The 19,467-nt window shown below is 39.7% G+C and overlaps 1 protein-coding gene across 1 annotated transcript in view; it reads right to left on the bottom strand.

The window, feature by feature from the left end:
- Nucleotides 1-19,467, bottom strand: part of WDR49 (WD repeat domain 49) — a 169,992-nt gene that overhangs the window by 33,370 nt on the left and 117,155 nt on the right. Inside the window, exons 13-16 of the mRNA XM_065942875.1 lie at nt 19,001-19,165; nt 16,122-16,309; nt 15,163-15,360; nt 11,246-11,412 (exon numbers count right to left, since the gene is read on the bottom strand). Of these exons, the coding sequence (XP_065798947.1) occupies nt 11,246-11,412; nt 15,163-15,360; nt 16,122-16,309; nt 19,001-19,165 (718 nt within the window). The remainder of the gene's footprint in view (nt 1-11,245; nt 11,413-15,162; nt 15,361-16,121; nt 16,310-19,000; nt 19,166-19,467) is intronic.

Here is a 19,467-nt window from a genome sequence, read left to right as displayed (position 1 = left end):
ATCCCACATTACATTTATTTTTCTGACTACTTAATTTCCTCTGGTATAAGACAATTTCTCAGATTTTGCTTGTTTTAGATGACCTTGACAGATTTAAGAAATACCAGTCAGTTTTTTGGTAGAGTCTCCTTCAATTTGGGTTTGTCTGATGCTTCTCCTATGCTTAGATGGGGATTATGAGTTGTTGGAAGAAAGATAAGAGAGGTGAAGTGTTATGTTCACTACAACTTATCAAAGTGAAAGTGAAAGTCACTCAGTCATGTCAGACTCTTTTTGACCCCATGGACTACACAGTCCATGGAGTTCTCCAGGCCAGAATACTGGAGTGAGTAGCCTTTCCCTTCTCCAGGGGATCTTCCCAACCCAGGGATCGAACCCAGGTCTCCACATTGCAGATGGATTCTTTACCAGCTGAGCCGCAAGTGAGGCCCACAACTTATCAAGGAAACATGCTATTGACCTGACTTACCACTGTTTGGATGTAAACTTTATCACCTGGTCAAGGTTGCTTGCCAGGTCTCAGCAAAGTTACTTTTTCCCTAAATGCCTACACAATACTCTCTGAAGGCAGATAAAGAGGAAAGTTAAGCTCTACCTCCTTGATTGTGGGGGAGTATATACATAAATTATTTGGAATTATAACTTTTTTAAAGGAAATCTTTCCCATCCAAAGACTGAGAGTAGGTGCAAATTTTTCCCCAAACCACAAAGGCCAACCTATTGCTTTGTTTCCAAAGACATTTGACTTCTGGGAAAATGGTGACTATGAAAATGTACAGGGAACTGAAAAGAGGTGAACACTCCCAAGTTTCCAGTATTTCTAGTGGACAGATACAAAGAAGTTAAAGGATGTAATAAACAGCAAGCATGTGTGCATGCTCAATCATGTCTGACTCTTTGCAACCCTATGGATTGTAGCCTGTCAGCGTTATAGGCTCCTCTGTCCATAGAATTCTCCAGGCAAGAATATTGGAGTGGATTTCCATTTCCTCCTCTAGGGGATCTTTGTGACCCAGGGTTTGAACTCACCTCACCTGCATTGGTAGGCAAATTCTTTACCACTGCGCCACCTGGGAAGCCAAATAAAGAGAATGCGTGCCTGTGCTAAGTCGCTTCAGTCATGTTCAACTCTTCGCAACCCTATGGACTGTAACCTGCCAGGCTTCTCTGTCCATGGCATTCTCCATGCAAGAATACTGGAGTGGGTTGCCATTTCCTTCTCCAGGGGATCTTCCTGAGCCAGGAATTGAACCCACATCTGTTGGATCTCCTGCATTGGCTGGGAGCATGAGGATGGTTCTTTACCACTAGCCTGGGGGTTCTCTACTTGGGAAGTTAATAAAGAGCATAGATAGAGCTTAAAACTTCTGCAAAAATGTCAAATGGGGTGATGCAAGATGGGGGCCTACTATGAACTCTGGCATCCTCGCCATCAACTCCATGAGAAGGAAAGACCATATTTCCCATCTCTCAGGGCTGGATGTACAAGGGAGGAATGATGAGTGTCAAGTTCCCAAGTGCCCTGTTGGGCTTTAAAGGAAGTGAAGGTGCCCAGAGTAGTTGCTTACCCATAGCAAATGCTCAACAAAACATTTGATCACTTGACTCAGAGACCAACAACACTTCAGTACTGTCACATGTTGATTGTTGCACAGGCAGAAGAGAGCCGCAGCAAAGCGTATTGACTCTGGAGCCTACGTTGGGGTCCCTGGCTCACCTCTTATAGGTAGTGTAAGTCACTTAACTTTTTTCTGTCTTGCTTTCCTAGTCATGAAGTGGAGATTACAATTGTGAATACCACCAAGGATTATCAGTTCACTTCTGTTCAGTTAGTTGCTCAGTCATGTTTGACACTTTGCAACCCCATGGACAGCAGCCCACCAGGCTTCCCTCCCCATCACCAACTCCCAGAGCTTGCTCAAACTCGTGTCCACCGAGTCAGTGATGCCATCCAACCATCTCATCCTCTGTTGCCCCCTTCTCCTCCTGCCTTAAATATTTCCCAGCATCAGGGTCTTTTCCAATGAGTCAGCTCTTCACATCAGGTGGCCAAAGTATTGGAGCTTCAGCTTCAGCATCAGTCCTTCCAATGAATATTCAAGGTTGATTTCCTTTAGGATTGACTGGTTTGATCTCCTTGCAGTCCAAGGGACTCTCAAGAGTCTTCTCCAACACCACAGTTCAAAAGTATCAATTCTTCAGTGCTCAGCTTTCTTAGGCTCCAACTCTCACACCCATACGTGACCAAGGATTATAGTGACAATTAAATGAGCTAAACCATAAAAACCGTAGAACAATGCTTGAAATATAGGAAAAGCTCAATAAGTATTGACTACTATCACTTTAGGACAGACTAATACAATATTTACCACTCAAATTAGGTGTTCCAATATTACCAAAAGCCAGTTCTGAGGCTTCTCCAATGGCTCAGCAGTAAAGGACCTGTTTGCCAATTCAGGAGATGCAAACTTGATCCCTGGATTGGGAACATACCCTTGAGAAGGGCATGGAAACCCACTCTTGTATTCTTGCATGGAGAATCTCATGGACAGAGAAGTTTGGTGGGCTACGGTGGATAATGTCACACAGAGTTGGACACAACTAAGCACATGTGAATGCAGTCAGTTCTAATATTCTTTCTTTATCTTATATTTAAATTATTTGTATTTACAATTACTCCTGTTTTCCACATAAGCTCTACTGGCAGATAACTAGAAAATCAACAGCATATAAACAACACTAAATATCAGTTCCCTTCTAATAATAATATGGACTCTGGGACATAATTATCTCATATATTTAAGAATCAGTAAGTGTGCCTTCTCTTTCAAAAAAACTTACTGAGTTTATGCCCTGACCAGTAATGCTGAAGAAGCTGAAGTTGAATGGTTCTATGAAGACCTACAAGACCTTTTAGAACTAACACCCAAAAAATATGTCCTTTTCATTAAAGGGGACTGGAATGCAAAAGTAGGAAGTCAAGAAACACCTGGAGTAACAGGAAAATTTGGCCTTGGAGAACAGAATGTAGTGGAAAAGGCTAATAGAGTTCTCCCAAGAGAACGCAATGGTCATAGTAAACACCCTCTTCCAACAACACAAGAGAAGACTCTACACATGGACATCACCAGATGGTCAACACCGAAATCATATGGATTATATTCTTTGCAGCCAAAGATGGAGAAGCTTATACAGTCAGCAAAAACAAGACTGGGAGCTGACTGTGGCTCAGATCATGAACTCCTTACTGCCAAATTCAGATGTAAATTGAAGAAAATAGGGAAAACCACGAGACCATTCAGGTACAACCTAAATCAACTCCCTTATGATTATACAGTGGAAGTGAGAAATAGATTTAAGGGACTAGATCTGATAGAGTGCCTGATGAACTATGGACGGAGGTTTGTGACATTGTACAGGAGACAGGGATTAAGACCATGGAAAAGAAATGCAAAAAAGTAAAATGGCTGTCTGAGGAGGCCTTACAAATATCTGTGAAAAAAGTGAACCAAAAAGCAAAGAAGAAAAGAAGAGATATACCCATTTGAATGCAGAGTTCCAAGAATAGCAATGAGAGATAAGAAAGCCTTCCTCAATGATCAATGCAAAGAAATAGAGGAAAACAACAGAATGGGAAAGACTAGAGATCTCTTCAAGAACATTAGAGATACCAAGGGAACATTTCATGTGAAGATGGGCTCAATAAAGGACAGAAATGGTATGGACCTAAGAGAAGCAGAAGCTACTAAGAAGAGGTGGCAAGAATACACAGAAGAACTGTACAAAAAAGATCTTCACGACCCAGATAATCACGATGGTGTGATCACTCACCTAGAGTCAGACATCCTGGAATGTGAACTGAGGTGGGCCTTAGGAAGCATCACTGTGAACAAAGCTAGTAGAGGTGATGGAATTTCAAATCCTGAAAGGTGATGCTGTGAAAGTGCTGCACTCAGTATGCCAGCAAATTTGGAAAACTCAGCAGTGGTCACAGGACTGGAAAATGTCAGTTTTCATTCTAATCCCAAAGAAAGGCAATACCAAAGAATGCTCAAACTACCGCATAATTGCACTCATCTCACAGGCTAGTGAAGTAATGCTTAAAATTCTCCAAGCCAGGCTTCAGTGATACATGAACCATGAATTTCCAGATGTTCAAGCTGGTTTTAGAAAAGGCAGAGGAACAAGAGATCAAATTGCCAACATCCGTTGGATCATCAAAAAAGCAAGAGAGTTCCAGAAAAACATCTATTTCTCCTTTATTGACTGTGCCAAAGCCTTTGACTGTGTGGATCACAATAAACTGTGGAAAATTCTGAAAGAGATGGGAATACCAGACCACCTGACCTGCCTCTTGAGAAACATGTATGCAGGTCAGGAAGCAACAGTTGGAACTGGACATGGAACAACAGGCTGGTTCCAAATAGGAAAAGGAGTATGTCAAGGCTGTATATTGTCACCCTGCTTATTTAACTTATATGCAGAGTACATCACGAGAAACGCTGGGCTGGATGAAGCACAAGCTGGAATCAAGATTGCCAGGAGAAATATCAATAACCTCAGATATGCAGATGACACCACCCTTATGGCAGAAAGTGAAGAAGAACTAAAAAGCCTCTTGATGAAAGTGAAAGAGGAGAGTGAAAAAGTTGGCTTAAAACTCAACATTCAGAAAACTAAGATCATGGCATCTGGTCCCATCACTTCATGGTAAATAGATGGGGAAACAGTGGAAACAGTGGCTGACTTTATTTTTCTGGGCTCCAAAATCACTGCAGATGGTGATTGCAGCCATGAAATTAAAAAATGCTTGCTCCTTGGAAGGAAAGTTATGACCAACCTAGATAGCACATTAAAAAGCAGAGACATTATTTTGCCAACAAAGGTCCATCTAGTCAAGGCTATGGTTTTTCCAGTGGTCATGTGTGGATGTGATAGTTGGACTATACAGATAGCTGAGCACAGAAGAGCTGATGCTTTTGAACTGTGGTGTTGGAGAAGACTCTTGAGAGTCCTTTGGACTGTAAGGAGATCCAACCAGTCCATCCTAAAGCAGATGAGTCCTGGGTGTTCAATGGAAGGACTGATGCTGAAGCTGAAACTCCAATACTTTGGCCACTTGATGCGAAGAGCTGACTTATTTGAAAAGACCCTGATGCTGGGGAAGATTGAGGGCAGGAGGAAAAGGGGACGACAGAGGATGAGATAGTTGGATGGCATCACCGACTCAGTGGACATGGGTTTGGGTGGACTCTGAGAGTTGGTGATAGACAGGGAGGCCTGGCGTGCTGAGGTTCATGGGGTCACAGAGTTTGATACGACTGAGTGACTGAACTGAACTGAGAAATTGATGGAAATTTATGTTTCATATCTCAACTAATTATCTTACCCTGGCTTCTAATAAATAATCTTTTCATCATAAATATGTTGTTAATGGTAGCCAAAGAAAAATGTGTCAGATCATAGAAGATGGACTGCTCCAGAGCACTCCAAAGACAGAGTGCTCTTTGTTGCCCTAGCATAAGAATAAAGATGGATTAGAGTGTGTTCAGATGGATAGGTCTGACTTACCATTAGAGTCATTATATAACAAAGAGTGGTTCAATAACAGAGAAGGCTATCTGTACAATGGTGAGTGTAGCCTATAGGATTTATTCAAGATACGGCTGGTATATGCTTCTCTTATGGCTGCATTGGGAATTAGTCTACCAGACATTAGATACCTCTTTCAAGTTTGTTACTGAATTATTAAAGATTAATAAACATATGAAAAATGTTTATTCTCATAAATAATTTAAAAGTCCAACTTAAAACACCGACAATCTATCTGAGCAACAATTTTTAGATAATGACAATATGCAGTGTTGGTTCAGACACAGTCATTTCCCTTTCCTGCTGGTGGTAGAGCCCACACATCATTGGGACGGCAATTTAGCAAACTCAGAGACCTTTAAAACTTTGACTCAACATCTCCATTTCAAATATTTTAATGATGAATGCAGTCAGGTATTCTAGCACGTATGCATGAAGGTATTTAAAGAAATGTTCCTTGGCAAAACACTCTTTGACATAAATCACAGCAGGATCCTCTATACCCACCCCCAAGAATATTGGAAATGAAAGCAAAAATAAACAAGTGGGACCTAATGAAAATTAAAAGCTTTTGCACAACAAAGGAAACTATAAGCAAGGTGAAAAGACAGCCCTCAGATTGGGAGAAAATAATAGCAAATGAAGCAACAGACAAAGGATTAAACTCAAAAATATGCAAGCAACTCCTGCAGCTCAAATCCAGAAAAATAAATGACCCAATCAAAAAATGGGCCAAAGAACTAAACAGACATTTCTCCAAAGAAGACATACAGATGGCTAACAAACACAAGAAAAGATACTCAACATCCCTCATTATCAGAGAAATGTGAATCAATACCACAATGAGGTACCATTATACACCAGTCAGGATGGCTGCTATCCAAAAGTCTACAAGCAATAAATGCTGGAGAGGGTGTGGAGAAAAGGGAATCCTCTTACACTGTTGGTGGGAATGCAAACTAGTACAGCCGCTATGGAGAACCAGTGTGGAGATTCCTTAAAAAACTGGAAATAGAACTGCCATATGACACAGCAATCCCACTCCTGGGCATACACACCGAGGAAACCATATCTGAAAGAGACACATGCACCCCAATGTTCATCACAGCACTGTTTATAATAGCCAGGACATGGAAGCAACCTAGATGTCCATCAGCAAATGAATGGATAAGGAAGCTGTGGTACATATACACCATGGAATATTACTCGGCCATTAAAAAGAATGCATTTGAATCAGTTCTAATGAGATGGATGAAACTGGAGCCCATTATACAGAGTGAAGTAAGCCAGAAAGATAAAAACCAATACAGTATACTAATGCATATATATGGAATTTAGAAAGATGGTAATGATAACCCTATATGCAAAACAGAAAAAGAGACACAGATGTACAGAACAGACTTTTGGACTCTGTGGGAGAAGGCGAGGGTGGGATGTTTCGAGAGAACAGCATCGAAACATGTATATTATCAAGGGTGAAACAGATCACCAGCCCAGGTTGGATGCATGAGACAAGTACTCGGGTCTGGTGTGCTGGGAAGACCCAGAGGAATGGGATGGGAAGGGAGGTGGGAGGGGGGATCGGGATGGGGAATACATGTAAATCCATGGCTGATTCATGTCAATGTATGGCAAAAACCACTACAATATTGTAAAGTAATTAGCCTCCAACTAATAAAAATAAATGGAAAAAAAATTAAAAAATAAAAGAGAAGATAATCACTTAAAAAAAAAGAAATATTCACAGTTAAACTTGGAAACAGTTTAAATATTTAAATGAAGAGAATGTTTAGAAAGCTACATGATAATTCCTAAGGAGTTGGCACGAATATTGGTATCTGGGGACACTCATATTAAATAATATGGAAATGTACTACCTCTATGTTTTTAGGTTGTAAAACAGGTTACAAACTGTGTATACTACATCCTCACCTTTATAAAATGCATATTTGTTTAGTTGCATTAGCATACTCAGAACAAGACCTGAAGAGTGAAATGCCTAAGTGTTAGTGGTGGTTTTGCTGTTAATGATTTCATCTTTTTCATCTTGCTTATTTGTACTTCCAATTTTTCTCCTAATGGACATGCATTATTTTCATAATAAAGACATATTCTAAGGTTATATTGCCTAAGTTATTCATTTTATCTGTAATTTATCTAGATTAGAACACTTTTGTGTGAGTCTAGAAACCAAATATTGCCATGGATTAAGAAAAATGCATGTACGCTGTGGTTTTGCTTCTCCATTTTATCTTTTTAGTCATTTTCTTTTCCCATTTTCTGATGGTAATATGACTTTTGTAGAAACTATAGAAGGGAAAAATCTATTTCTCTGGGTCAATTGTTAACTAAGCATTAGAACTTCCTATTCTCTGTTAAACTCCACATTCATCTTCATCTCCTCACGTTTAAATTGAAGATGACATTTACCACCTACCTTACCTTCTCACACATAATATCATAAAATATCTTAAGTGTATGAAAACCTGATATTTATGTATAAGACAGAACATAATAAATGCAAAGATTCTATCCTGGAAAGAGAGTCTTAGGAGTTAAGGTGAGAACATGGCTTTACATGATTTAATTTTTTCCTTCATTATTCCTGCTTCTTCTATTTCCTATTTGCTTTTTCTTTTTGTATCTCTATCTTTCTTATTTTCCCCCCTCTTAATTTAAACATCTCCCCACCTGCATACATACACCAAATGTGCTATTCCCCTTTCAGTCTCTCTAAATTCTTTCATGTGTTTACTTTTCTTTCATACTTTTGCATATAGATGAGAACTGGCATGATTTCTCCTTGAATTTCCTGATCTGATTAGGAATAGGGCACATTCTTCAGAATAACAGTTTCTTAGGTAAAAGGTAATCTATAATCTCTTCAATACTGGATGAAGACCACGAAAGATACTTTACATCTGAGAGCTGTATTGCATTTGTAGGTTTTCTCCATAGGATTCATGAACATGTTTCTGGGAGAAGTCAGAGCTGCCAAGAATTGACTGCCAAGTCAATTCTAAGGATATGTTTTTAATTTTTTTCTTCCAATTAGTTCAAAAAATTCAAAATGACAGTATTCTGTACTATCTCATTACTACAAATTTTTTAAATTATGCCAACAACCCATTTGAATTAAAGGCAGAAATTTTAAAGATCACAGATATTTTTGGATATATTGTCACTTGAAAAGATGCAGTAAACAGGAATAACTTCCATTTTTACTGCCAGAAACTTCTCCCAAGGCCCACAGAAATATATAGCAAAGGTAAGAAGATCACTCTGCTGTAGTCTTATCTAATCTAGCAGATACAAAGTTCTAGCTTTAAGAAAAATCTGTGAATTTAAGAATCTACACATCAACACTAATTTTCAGAAGACAAGTGTCATGGGGCAACAGGAAAGGACATAAGATGAGACAGAAGTCCGGAAAGAAGTAAAGAGCTCAAAAGGCCAATTTTGAACTCTACGGAAAGGCTGATTTAAATTAAATAACTGAGACTGTCATAAGGAATAGGAAATTAGTATTTGGCTGAAATAAATAAGAATCTGTGGACACTTGGATTCACTCTTCTGGAAGTGTCACAGAAAGAGAAATAATGATCGGTTGGTGTTACCCTGGGGTAACTTTATTTCCTGATTAAGTTGGGTGGGTGGTTGGGTGGGGGGGCGCATTTTCCCATACACCAAGTTTTCCATTCTCAGCATTCTATTCTTCTACAGGATCAGTCATGCTATATTTCCAAATGGAAAGATTCTTCTGCCCGAAAACAAAATGCCACTTGACATTTTAGCAAACCATAATTCAAGGAAATGGAAGAACAAATACCAAAGGGTAATTTAGTGTAACAGGAGGTTTCAAAGGGGATTTTTTTTTCTCCTACCTCCTTATCAACAGAGGTCCACAAAGTCTGAAAGCAAAATAATTAATGAATTAAGAGGTAGACAGCATTCCCACATTTCAAAGTGAGGTGCTAGATCGGTTCCTTGTGCTTGTCCCCTTTGTCAAGAAGGTGACTCCAAAGCTGATCTTGTGATGCTCAGACCAACCACCACACTAGGAATAAGACTAAGGATGCAGAAATTCTAAGAGAGATTTGCACTGGAGAGAGACACAGGTAAGGACTGAGTCCCGCCCTCATGGAAGAGGAGGGACTTTTCCCCTCAGTTTTAGCTTCCATTCACATAAGCCACACAAAAAGCTAAACATACGCTGCCCAGGATAACCCTTAGAGGGACACAATGAACCAGGGAATTAATATCTGAAAAAGTCTACTGTGGCTGAAACTGCCCCAGAGAGCAAGAGGAGAAGGGGTGACTGTCGAGCAGCTGGGGTGGCAAGGATGTTTGTGTTTCCTTTTGGCCAAGCAGAAGTTAACCCAAGGGAAGTTATGCAAGAGGTAAGGCTGCCAGTGTGAGGAGATTGGAACAGAAAACCCCCAACTGGTGGGGTTGAGCCCCAAGAGTTTGGTCAAAGAATGCATTAATTTAGAAAAGTGCAAGGCAGAGTTCTCTGGGTAGCATCATCAGAAAATGCCCAACTTTACCCTCTAAATGTAAACTATGGACTTTAGTTAATAATAAAGTATCAATATTGGCTCATGGATTGTAACAAATGTACCACACTAACATTTGACACTGTATGGTCTGAGGGCAGAGTATGTATGAACTCTCTACTTTCTATGCAGTTTTTCCATCGAGCTTAAAAAAGTAATATAGGCACATGGTAATAGTAATGCCAACTATATCAAAGAAAATACAATGAATAAAATTGTTTTCTAAAAAAAATTGTTTAATACAAAAGATGAAATTATGAGACCATAAGTTAGCAAGAATATAGAAAACAAACCACAATAACAACAAAAAAGCAATTTAAACCTCCTGGCATTAGAGAGTTAGAGAAATGTAAGAATGGGATCCATCTGAGTGGCAGAAGAGATGACATGGCTGAACAACGGGAAGGAAAGGCTAGAAGTCATAGAATGAGAGTGATGTTCAATATTCAAAGTTAAGCTCTTTGAACTTCTGCCACATAAACCTCTGTGCGTGCAGGCATGCTCATCCATGTCCAGCTTTTTGTGAATCTATAGTCTGTAGCCTGCCAGGCTCCTGTGTCCATGGGATTCTCTAGGCAAGTATACTGGACTGGGTTGCCATTTCCCACTCCAGGGATCTTCCCAACCTAGGGATCGAACCTTCATCTCCTGCAGCTCTTGTGTTGAAAGACGGATTCTTTAGCACTGAAACACCTGGGAAGCCCACAAATCACTGTGTGCCTTACCAAAATGAGAAGTAAAATCTGACATACATTCTAAGAGAGGTAGCTAGCTAGATAGACATGTACATACACACATACACACATATATTGCTTTTGAAGAAAAGGGTTAATTTCCAAAATTAAGTTGATGATGGAGTGTAGACACAGAAGACTAGAAGACAGGATAGAAATCAATCATTACAAAGAGACAAGAAATAAGACTCAGATACGAGCTTAAGACTATAAGCTCTTCCCTTGCCACACACACACACACACACACACACATCTACCAATGACCAGAATGTGAGCGGAATCTTGAGGTAGTCATTACACATTCCACAGAGCATAGAAGGAATTGGGGGCCAATTTTACCCTTTACAGGTAAAGTGTACTAACCTGTATGTTTTCTTATCAAGTAGCGAATGTTTTGATGGGTCTAAACATGATTCTTCCTTAGAAAATAAGGGAATTCCCTTTATGCTTTTCTCTTGAGTCTTATTTCCCATTAAATTAGTGTCTCTTTTAGGGACAGAAAAACAGTTTTCAAGTTGCCAATGCTTTTCCTAAAAAAAAAGAGAGAGAGAGAGAAAGAGAGAGATTTATTTTTATAAAATGTACTTTCCTTGAACATTTGGGCTTCCCACTTGGAGCTAGTGGTAAAAAACCTGCCTACTAATGCAAGAGACATAAGAGATTCAGGTTCGATCCCTGGGTCAGAAAGATCCCCTGGAAGAAGGCATAGCAACCACTCGTCTTCTTGCCTGGAGAATCCCATGGACAGAGGAGTCTGGTAGACTACAGTCTATGGGGTAGCAGAGACTCGGACATGAGCGAAGTGACCAAATGTGCTAGATTCTTAATTGAAGTCCTCAGGACATCAAAAATGAAGGAGATATGGCTCCTGCTCTCAAGGAGCTTACAGTCTTAAAAGGGAGATGGACATACACATGTAAGTTTAATAAAATTAGAAAGGGATACATCATAAGAAACAAACACAAATTTTCTGAAGTTATAATTTGTCTTTTACCAAATCACACTGCATCCACAGGAATGCCTCAGGGAACACAGCCTGGATGATGAGGGAACATTAGGGATCCCCAGCATATCTCACCTGCAACTGATCAACCTTTGTTGGAAGGATTTACAGAGTAGAATGCCTCCAGGGCCCAGGAATAAAGTGTCAGTGAATGATCAGGTCTCACATAGGATGATAAACAGTAAATGAAATTCAGCCTCAGTGTTCATAAGCAAAAGGGAAAGAAAGATGGGACCACACTGACTTAGAGTAAGCCCATTTTCCATAAAGGGAGCCATAGCTACTCTTAGGGAATGACATATGTTCTTTTCCGAGAGAAGTAAGAAATACGGATCTCATATGAAAACTCATGTTCAATCATGGACAACTTAAATTTTAAACACTGGGTGAATAAGCTCAATCAAATTCACGGAGTATCAGAAGCATCGGCTGAGGAGGGGGCGCCAGAACACAAGGTCTGCAGACCACAACAGTGGTCAGTGGTGAGGTAGACACCGAAGAAGCACAAGAACCATCTCACTTCTTTTTATACCACAATCATCTGACAGTTTCCTGGGATAAATGTATCTCCACAGATAAAACATCCCCACCCCATCTCTCCAACTCTAGAAATAGACATAGCACACTACTTACGTTTAAAGATCTAACTTGAAAACCAACCTCAGATCAATAGCTATGTTGTAAAACTGATTCAGTTTTTAAGAAAAAAACCTTCTTTTATGAAATATATTGAACCACAATTACATGAAATTTTAAATACTTTAATCAAATTGAATGAGGTCAGAAGATGAAGGCTTAATGAAGGAAATTAAAATACATGATTGCCTTTCCTTTTGTTTTTATAATGACTAGACCAAAATTAATTCAACTAAAAGACAACTGCAACATTCAAATATAGGTCAAAGGTCACCATGCCGTACAAATCAAGTTGGACCAGGAAAATATTGTTCTGACCCTCGTCATGCTTGCAAATGGAGTCTCTTCTTATCTAAGTATTTCCATCTGCCTACCATCTTTCTGTGAAAGCAGGCCGCTGCTCAAACTATGAGAAGAAGGTTCACTGTTGCTTTTTTCCAGTTATCTACTAATTTCCTTTTTGTTCCTCCCCTCCTTTCCCTGTCCCTCCCCTCCCACTGCCTCCTATGGCCCTTGAAACTAGCAGCACCATATCCAAGAGCTTGATAAAATTGACTTCTTAAAAAAAAGAAAAAAATTAAAGCTCAGGCAGAAGGGCCTAGAAAACCCAGCTGTCCCCTGCTTTGCCAGCCTTTACTTTCTAAAACTACCCAGCTCTAGTGGCTCTTTTCCTATCTTGAACAGAAGGGATAAAACCAAACTATTTTCATGGAGGCTTTTTGAGGCTGAAGTCCTTCGCAATACAAAAGACTTTATAAAACAACTATGGAAAATGACCAAAGGTGCACAAATGAACAGTTTTGCTAGCATATATTTCTTAATTCGAATAAAATTTCCATGCAGACTGTGCTTTCTGGACTCAGTTTTTGTGGCACCCGTACCTAGAACAGTCCTACTTCTTGCTTCAGCATCATCTAAGGTCCATGGGGTCCAAAGAGTCGGACAAAACTGAGCGACTAACACACACACACACACACACAAAAGGGACTCATACTCCAGACACACCTGCCAGGTGACTCTTGCTTTCGTTGTATCTCCTTTTACCAGAGCCCACGCGGCAGGCCATAGAGCAGTGTCAGGATTGCAGTAACTTCTAGAGCTGCCAGACAGCTTTTCGACTCCTTTCCCGTTCAGAATGCCAGCCGTGTCCCACGCTGTCTCCCTCACCACCACTGCCCACACACCCATTTGAGTTCCCACTCAGACGCTCTTTTTGCTAAGAAAAGTCTAGCACTTGCCTTATTTACAGAGCAGAAGAGGCTGTACAGATCTTGGGCGTCACGTGGCAACTCCCACACTACCCAGCCAATCCACCCGCCAGTTTACCAGCATTTTCTGATGCACCGCCACCCTCCATGTGCTCAAGGGCTGTACAGGACTGGGGCAGCGCAGGTTGACCTCCTCAAGCTGACCCGCAAAAAGAACAACAACAGACTTTGTCTTCCAGCAAGAAGGGAACCACCATACTCAGGGCATGAAGTGGCATCCAAGGCTGCTGACTAGGAGTAAGTCAACCAGCCAGACAGAAACTGAGGTTCCTGGGTGAGCTCATACCACCATGTCTGAACAGTGCTGGTTGAAATAGAACAAAATGCTATATTGCTCCCCAAACAAAAGGGAATCGGAACTGAGTTCCCATGAAAACAAATGGAAAAAGGAAACGTGAGACAATAAATATTTTCTTTCTTCCATGACCTCTGGTTCCATTTTTTGTAGGCTCATATAAATCAGAGCTTAGTTTCATGGGAGGAAGAAGAGCTGTGAAATGATTCACTTTGAATTCAAAGCCAAACCCTACCATTTACTCGTGTCTGTGAGTTCAGCAATTGATTCAGACTCTCTGTGCCTCTGTTTCCTCATATGTAAAATGGGAATAATGAGCATTTCTCCCTAATGAGACAGGCAATTATAAGGATTACATGAAATAATTCATGTAGGGCTTCCACGTGGCATTAGTGGTAAAGCATCTGCCTGCCGACGCAGGAGACATAAGAGATGAGGGTTCAATCCCTGAGTCAGGAAGATCCCCTGCAGCAGGGCGTGGCAACCCACTCCAATACTTCTGCCTGGAAAATCCCATGGACAGAGGAGACTCAGGGCTACATTCCATGGAGTCACAGAGAGTCAGACACTACTGAAGCAACATAACATGCACATAGAGACCTTAGAACAGGAAAAACTCAGAAAACATTAATGAATGCGATTTTGGCAGGAATAAATCAGACAGTGACCACAAAAGATTTGTTTTTTTTTTAATTTTCTATATTTGAGTATTGCCTGATTATTATCTGACCGTCACAGTCATCTATTTTATAGTAATGCAGGACAATTATCCACACTGTATTTCTACTGAATTTTGAAACTGAAGAGATCCATTTATTTTGGAGGAGAAATTTTGCTCAGAAATCCTTACATATTTTAAGCTGCTTAGGTCCCCCATCTTTCCATGTCTCCGGTGTCCTCTACTTGATGGAACTGCCATGGTTAATAAGGGAGGCCTGGAGCTATAGTTGCAGAAATGGAAGTCACTTCTTTCAAGACTAATGAACTTTAATAGCCGATGAGATTCAAATGGAAACCAGGCCAAGTTCATACTAAATGTCAGGTAAATATTAGAATAGTAAAGAAGCAATATTTCTACCTGACCAAAGATCTGGACAGGAACACCACAGACATCAGTCACACAAACGCTGCAGTCTGCAGAGGCAGAGAGAATCAGCAAGCGGCCGCCCGGCTCACACATCTCTAAGGAGCTTATCCAGTCTTCGTGAGGTCGGAACGATCTTATCAGAGTTGGGGCCTGTGTGAGTTTGTTCTTGCTGGAATTAAGACAGTACTCCTGAATGAAAAGACACGCCAGAATTCTAAAATGTCCAAATATGAAATGATTACAGTGATATAGCACTTTTTTAAGTCTGATACAGAAATTGAAAAAAGGTGCATTTGGGAACAGCAATCTGTGATAAAAATGCAAAAGAATAGCTCATGATAACAGAGGTTAGAAAAATAGTGTTCACATTCAAGAAAAGGTTTCTAACTGATTCGACTATCTTGAGAAGTAGAAAGGAAGGAAGGATGGGGAATGAAAGGATAGAAAAATATAAGCAGTAAAGTCAGCTATTAGATAAAGTGGATGAACTTTATCATGTATAGGTAGTCACATATTATACAATTTTATGGTATTATTAGAAAATTGAGCAGGTAAGCAGTGACACAAAAAATCCCAAACAAACTCAGGGTGACAACAATGTTAGATAAAAGGCCAGTACACTATTTAGATTATGCTTACTATCTCATTTAAAATGAGGCATATCTTAACTATTTATTCTCAAACAATGCTGCAGTACCGTACTAACAATACTGCATTCCTAAATTGGGAGACTGACCTGACTCTATATTAATAGAGGATTTTCAATATTGAGTAAAATCTGTTTCTTTCAATGAAGTATTTAAAGAAGTCTCTGATCAATACATAAGTTTTCTTTAAAATATTGAATGTTTCTTCCGTTATCTAGAAACAGACAAGACCTGATTCATAATTATCTGAAACAAAAGACAATCAAAAATAACAATGATAATGTGAGAATTTTTTCAACATACCTCTATATTCCAGATTTTTAACCACCCCTCCAGATCTCCTGTGGCGAGGTATCGATTTGATTTATCAGTAGACATAATAATAGAACCAACTCCACTATGAGCCAAAAATTCAGCCAAAAGTTGCTTCTTAAATGTATCCCAGAATCTGACATACCCAGATCCTCCACATGATACCAGGTTGGCTCCCCCTAATATATGAGAACACCTAATTAGGAAACTACAAACACAAGAAACAACTTCCTCATCAGTTTCCCGTTGAAAGCATATGGATGTCGGACAGGTGAGTAGCCCTGAGATCAATTCCCAGCACTCTGATTCTCTCAAATATACACTGGGAAAAGCCCTATGAAAGTGTCACTGGTTTGTGCTCAGTATTAAGTGAGACAGGATACGTAAGATGTTCTATAAGATCTAGTTACCACTCCTTCATTCATTATTTTTATATTATTTGGGTTTCAAAATTTTAATAAAATTGATCTGTTACTTCAGACAAACTTACAAAATATTAATTTAAACATTATGATAATAGTTCAATTACAGAAAATCCATCTTTCTTAACTACCCATTAAACACATATACCAAAGTAATAAAATTCCTCATGCATAGAACTGGCTATGCATATATGTATAGTTATAGTATCACAACTATGGGTTTCTCTATGCAGGCATATGCTTAGAATGCTACTTATGAGCTTGCTTCTTAATCTTTCATCAAGAAATCATTGTAAGTCCTTATGGAACACTTTTTTGGTTCATAGGCCTAGAACTAACCTTTTCATTTTCCATTTTTATACGCATGTAGAAGTACTTTACCTAAATTATTCTTCTGTGGCAAAGTTCCTATTATTATTTGATAAATCTGTAGATGACTTCCAATTTGCTTCACAAATGAGCTGCCTATTAACAATCGTATCTGTTTAAGGTAGAAATAATGGTATGAAGCCGCTTCAGTGGAAACAATTTGGGAATACTGATAACATTAAAAAGAATTAGTGTTGAGGAAATGAGAGCAATTTCAGGATAACAGTTCATTTTGTGAGTGTAGGTGCATTCTGGAAAATAGAAAGTTTTAGACTCTAACCATTTCAAGGTCTATTCTAAATATTCCACAATGATTCTAGAACTCTAATGGGTATGTACCTTTATTGATTTTTAATGCAGAAAAATTTTACATGAAAATCATGCAGATTTTCCATCTTCAAATTGAATATGAGAAGGTGAATATGGAAAACAGGGTTCAGATATGTTTATTTCTTTTTTCAGTCATATAATACATATAGATCTAGATTCCTAACATTAAGGAAAAATACTTCTAAAGTTAAAAAATTACTTTTTTAGAAGAAAAGTAAAAAATATGCATTGCTCTCAGAAGCAGATTTTTATTTGGGGAAGATGCAGGCTGCATCAATGCCACGTTTACATCACCACTGAAGACAAAAGGGAAATTAAGCAAATAGTTATTTCATCTATTATAATATCAAATAACTGTGGTAAATCATATGTTAGCATGTATCTTAGAAGCAGCTCTAACCAGTCGTATTCTGAAAAGGATGCACAGTTGGTATAGACACCCAGATTACCTACTAACCCCCACCAAAAATATTAAGACAAAGAGCAGTCAGTTCTCATGACCTGGGATCAGCAATTAGCAGCAGCTATTTCAAATTTCACTATAGCTTCCAATCTCCGAGTTTCTCACTATTTTCTCCTAGTCCATGTTGATAACATCTGCCAGTGTGGTCATCTCAGATGCAGCTCTTGTACCCCAGGTAGGCTTTGGCTCATGTGTTTGGAGCGTATTTCATGCTGTGCCCTGTGCTTATATACTTAGTTGCTCAGTTGTGTCCAACTCTTTGCAACCCCATGGACTGGAGCCCACCAGGCTTCTCTATCCACGGGATTTCCCAGGCAAGAATAATGGAGTGAGTTGCCATTCCCTTCTCCAGGGGTCTGCTTAACCCAGGGATCGAACCCTGATCTGAATTGCAGGTGGATTCTTTACCATCTCAGCCACCAGGAAAGCCCAGGCTGAGCCCTATACCTAACAAATCTATGCCATGGCTAGATTCAGTTCAGTTCAGTTACTCAGTCATGTCTGACTCTTTGCAATCCCATGGACTGCAGCATGCCAGATTTCCCTGTCCATCACCAACTCCCAGAGCTTGCTCAATCATGTCCATTGAGTCAGTGATGCCATCTAGCCATCTCATCCTCTGTCATCCCCTTCTTCTCCCACCTTTAATCTTTTCCAGCATCAGGGTCTTTCCTAAGGAATCAGTTCTTTGCATCAGGTGACCAAAGTATTGGAGCTTTAGCTTCAACATCAGCCCTTCCAGTGAATATTCAGGATTGATTTCCTTTAGGATGGACTGGTTGGATCTCCTTGTTGTCCAAGGGACTCTCAGGAGTCTTCTCCAACACCACAGTTCAAAAGCATCAATTCTTCAGCACTCAGCTTTCTTTATGGTCCAACTGTCACATCTATACATGACTACTGGAAAAACCATAGTTTTGACTATACAGAACTTTGTCAGCAGAGTAACATCTCTGCTTTTTAATATGCTGTCTAGGTTTGTCACAGGTTTTCTTCAATTCTGATTGTTGCCCAGAGTTTTTCTCTCTGATCCTGACATACACAACATTGTATAAATGCCTGGCAGAGTCTGGTCTAGCTTCCGCTCCTGGACCCATCCTCCTGAAACTTAACCTAGTTGGCCATGGCCTGTGACTTCTATAATCTGGTCCTGACTGTTGGCTAGATGCAGTCAAACTTTACAAGACCTGGATTGAATTAGACTGAACTTTCTTCACTGTTCCCTGTCCCAGTATTTTACAATATATCAAAGCAGTCTATAGTCAAAATATAAATATATATTTTACCTGTCCCTGTGATGTTTTTTCTTGCTTCAAGGAAGCAAAGCCTCATAACAGCATGATTGCACTCAGTGTCCATCTCAAAGGAACAGGCTCCCAGGGTAGCCTGGTCATAGGTGGGATGGGTAGAGGGGCTTCTCCCAGCACCAAGAAGCTTTTGAGGCCCTGCATCTGAGATGGAGACAAGCCAGGTGGCTTAATGAATAGAAACATCTGCTCTTCAAACAGAGATGAAAAACAATAGGCCACCCCCATCACAGTCTCTGATGACCCCACGTCTTACAATGGGCTTCCAGTCAACATCCATGGAGACCCCTGTTGTTCACTTCCTCAACCTCAACTTCACAGTTTGATTCCATTTTTGTTTCTCATACTCCATATAAGTTTACTGTGTTTTTCCTTGATATGAATTAATAAGGACTTCATTTTGTAGTCCCTGCTAATATCTTAGAGATACGGATATGTTCAAGACA

This window comes from Muntiacus reevesi, chromosome 8 (assembly GCF_963930625.1).
Source record: "Muntiacus reevesi chromosome 8, mMunRee1.1, whole genome shotgun sequence".
NCBI lineage: Eukaryota > Metazoa > Chordata > Mammalia > Artiodactyla > Cervidae > Muntiacus > Muntiacus reevesi.
This window is presented reverse-complemented; position numbering and strand designations above follow the sequence as displayed.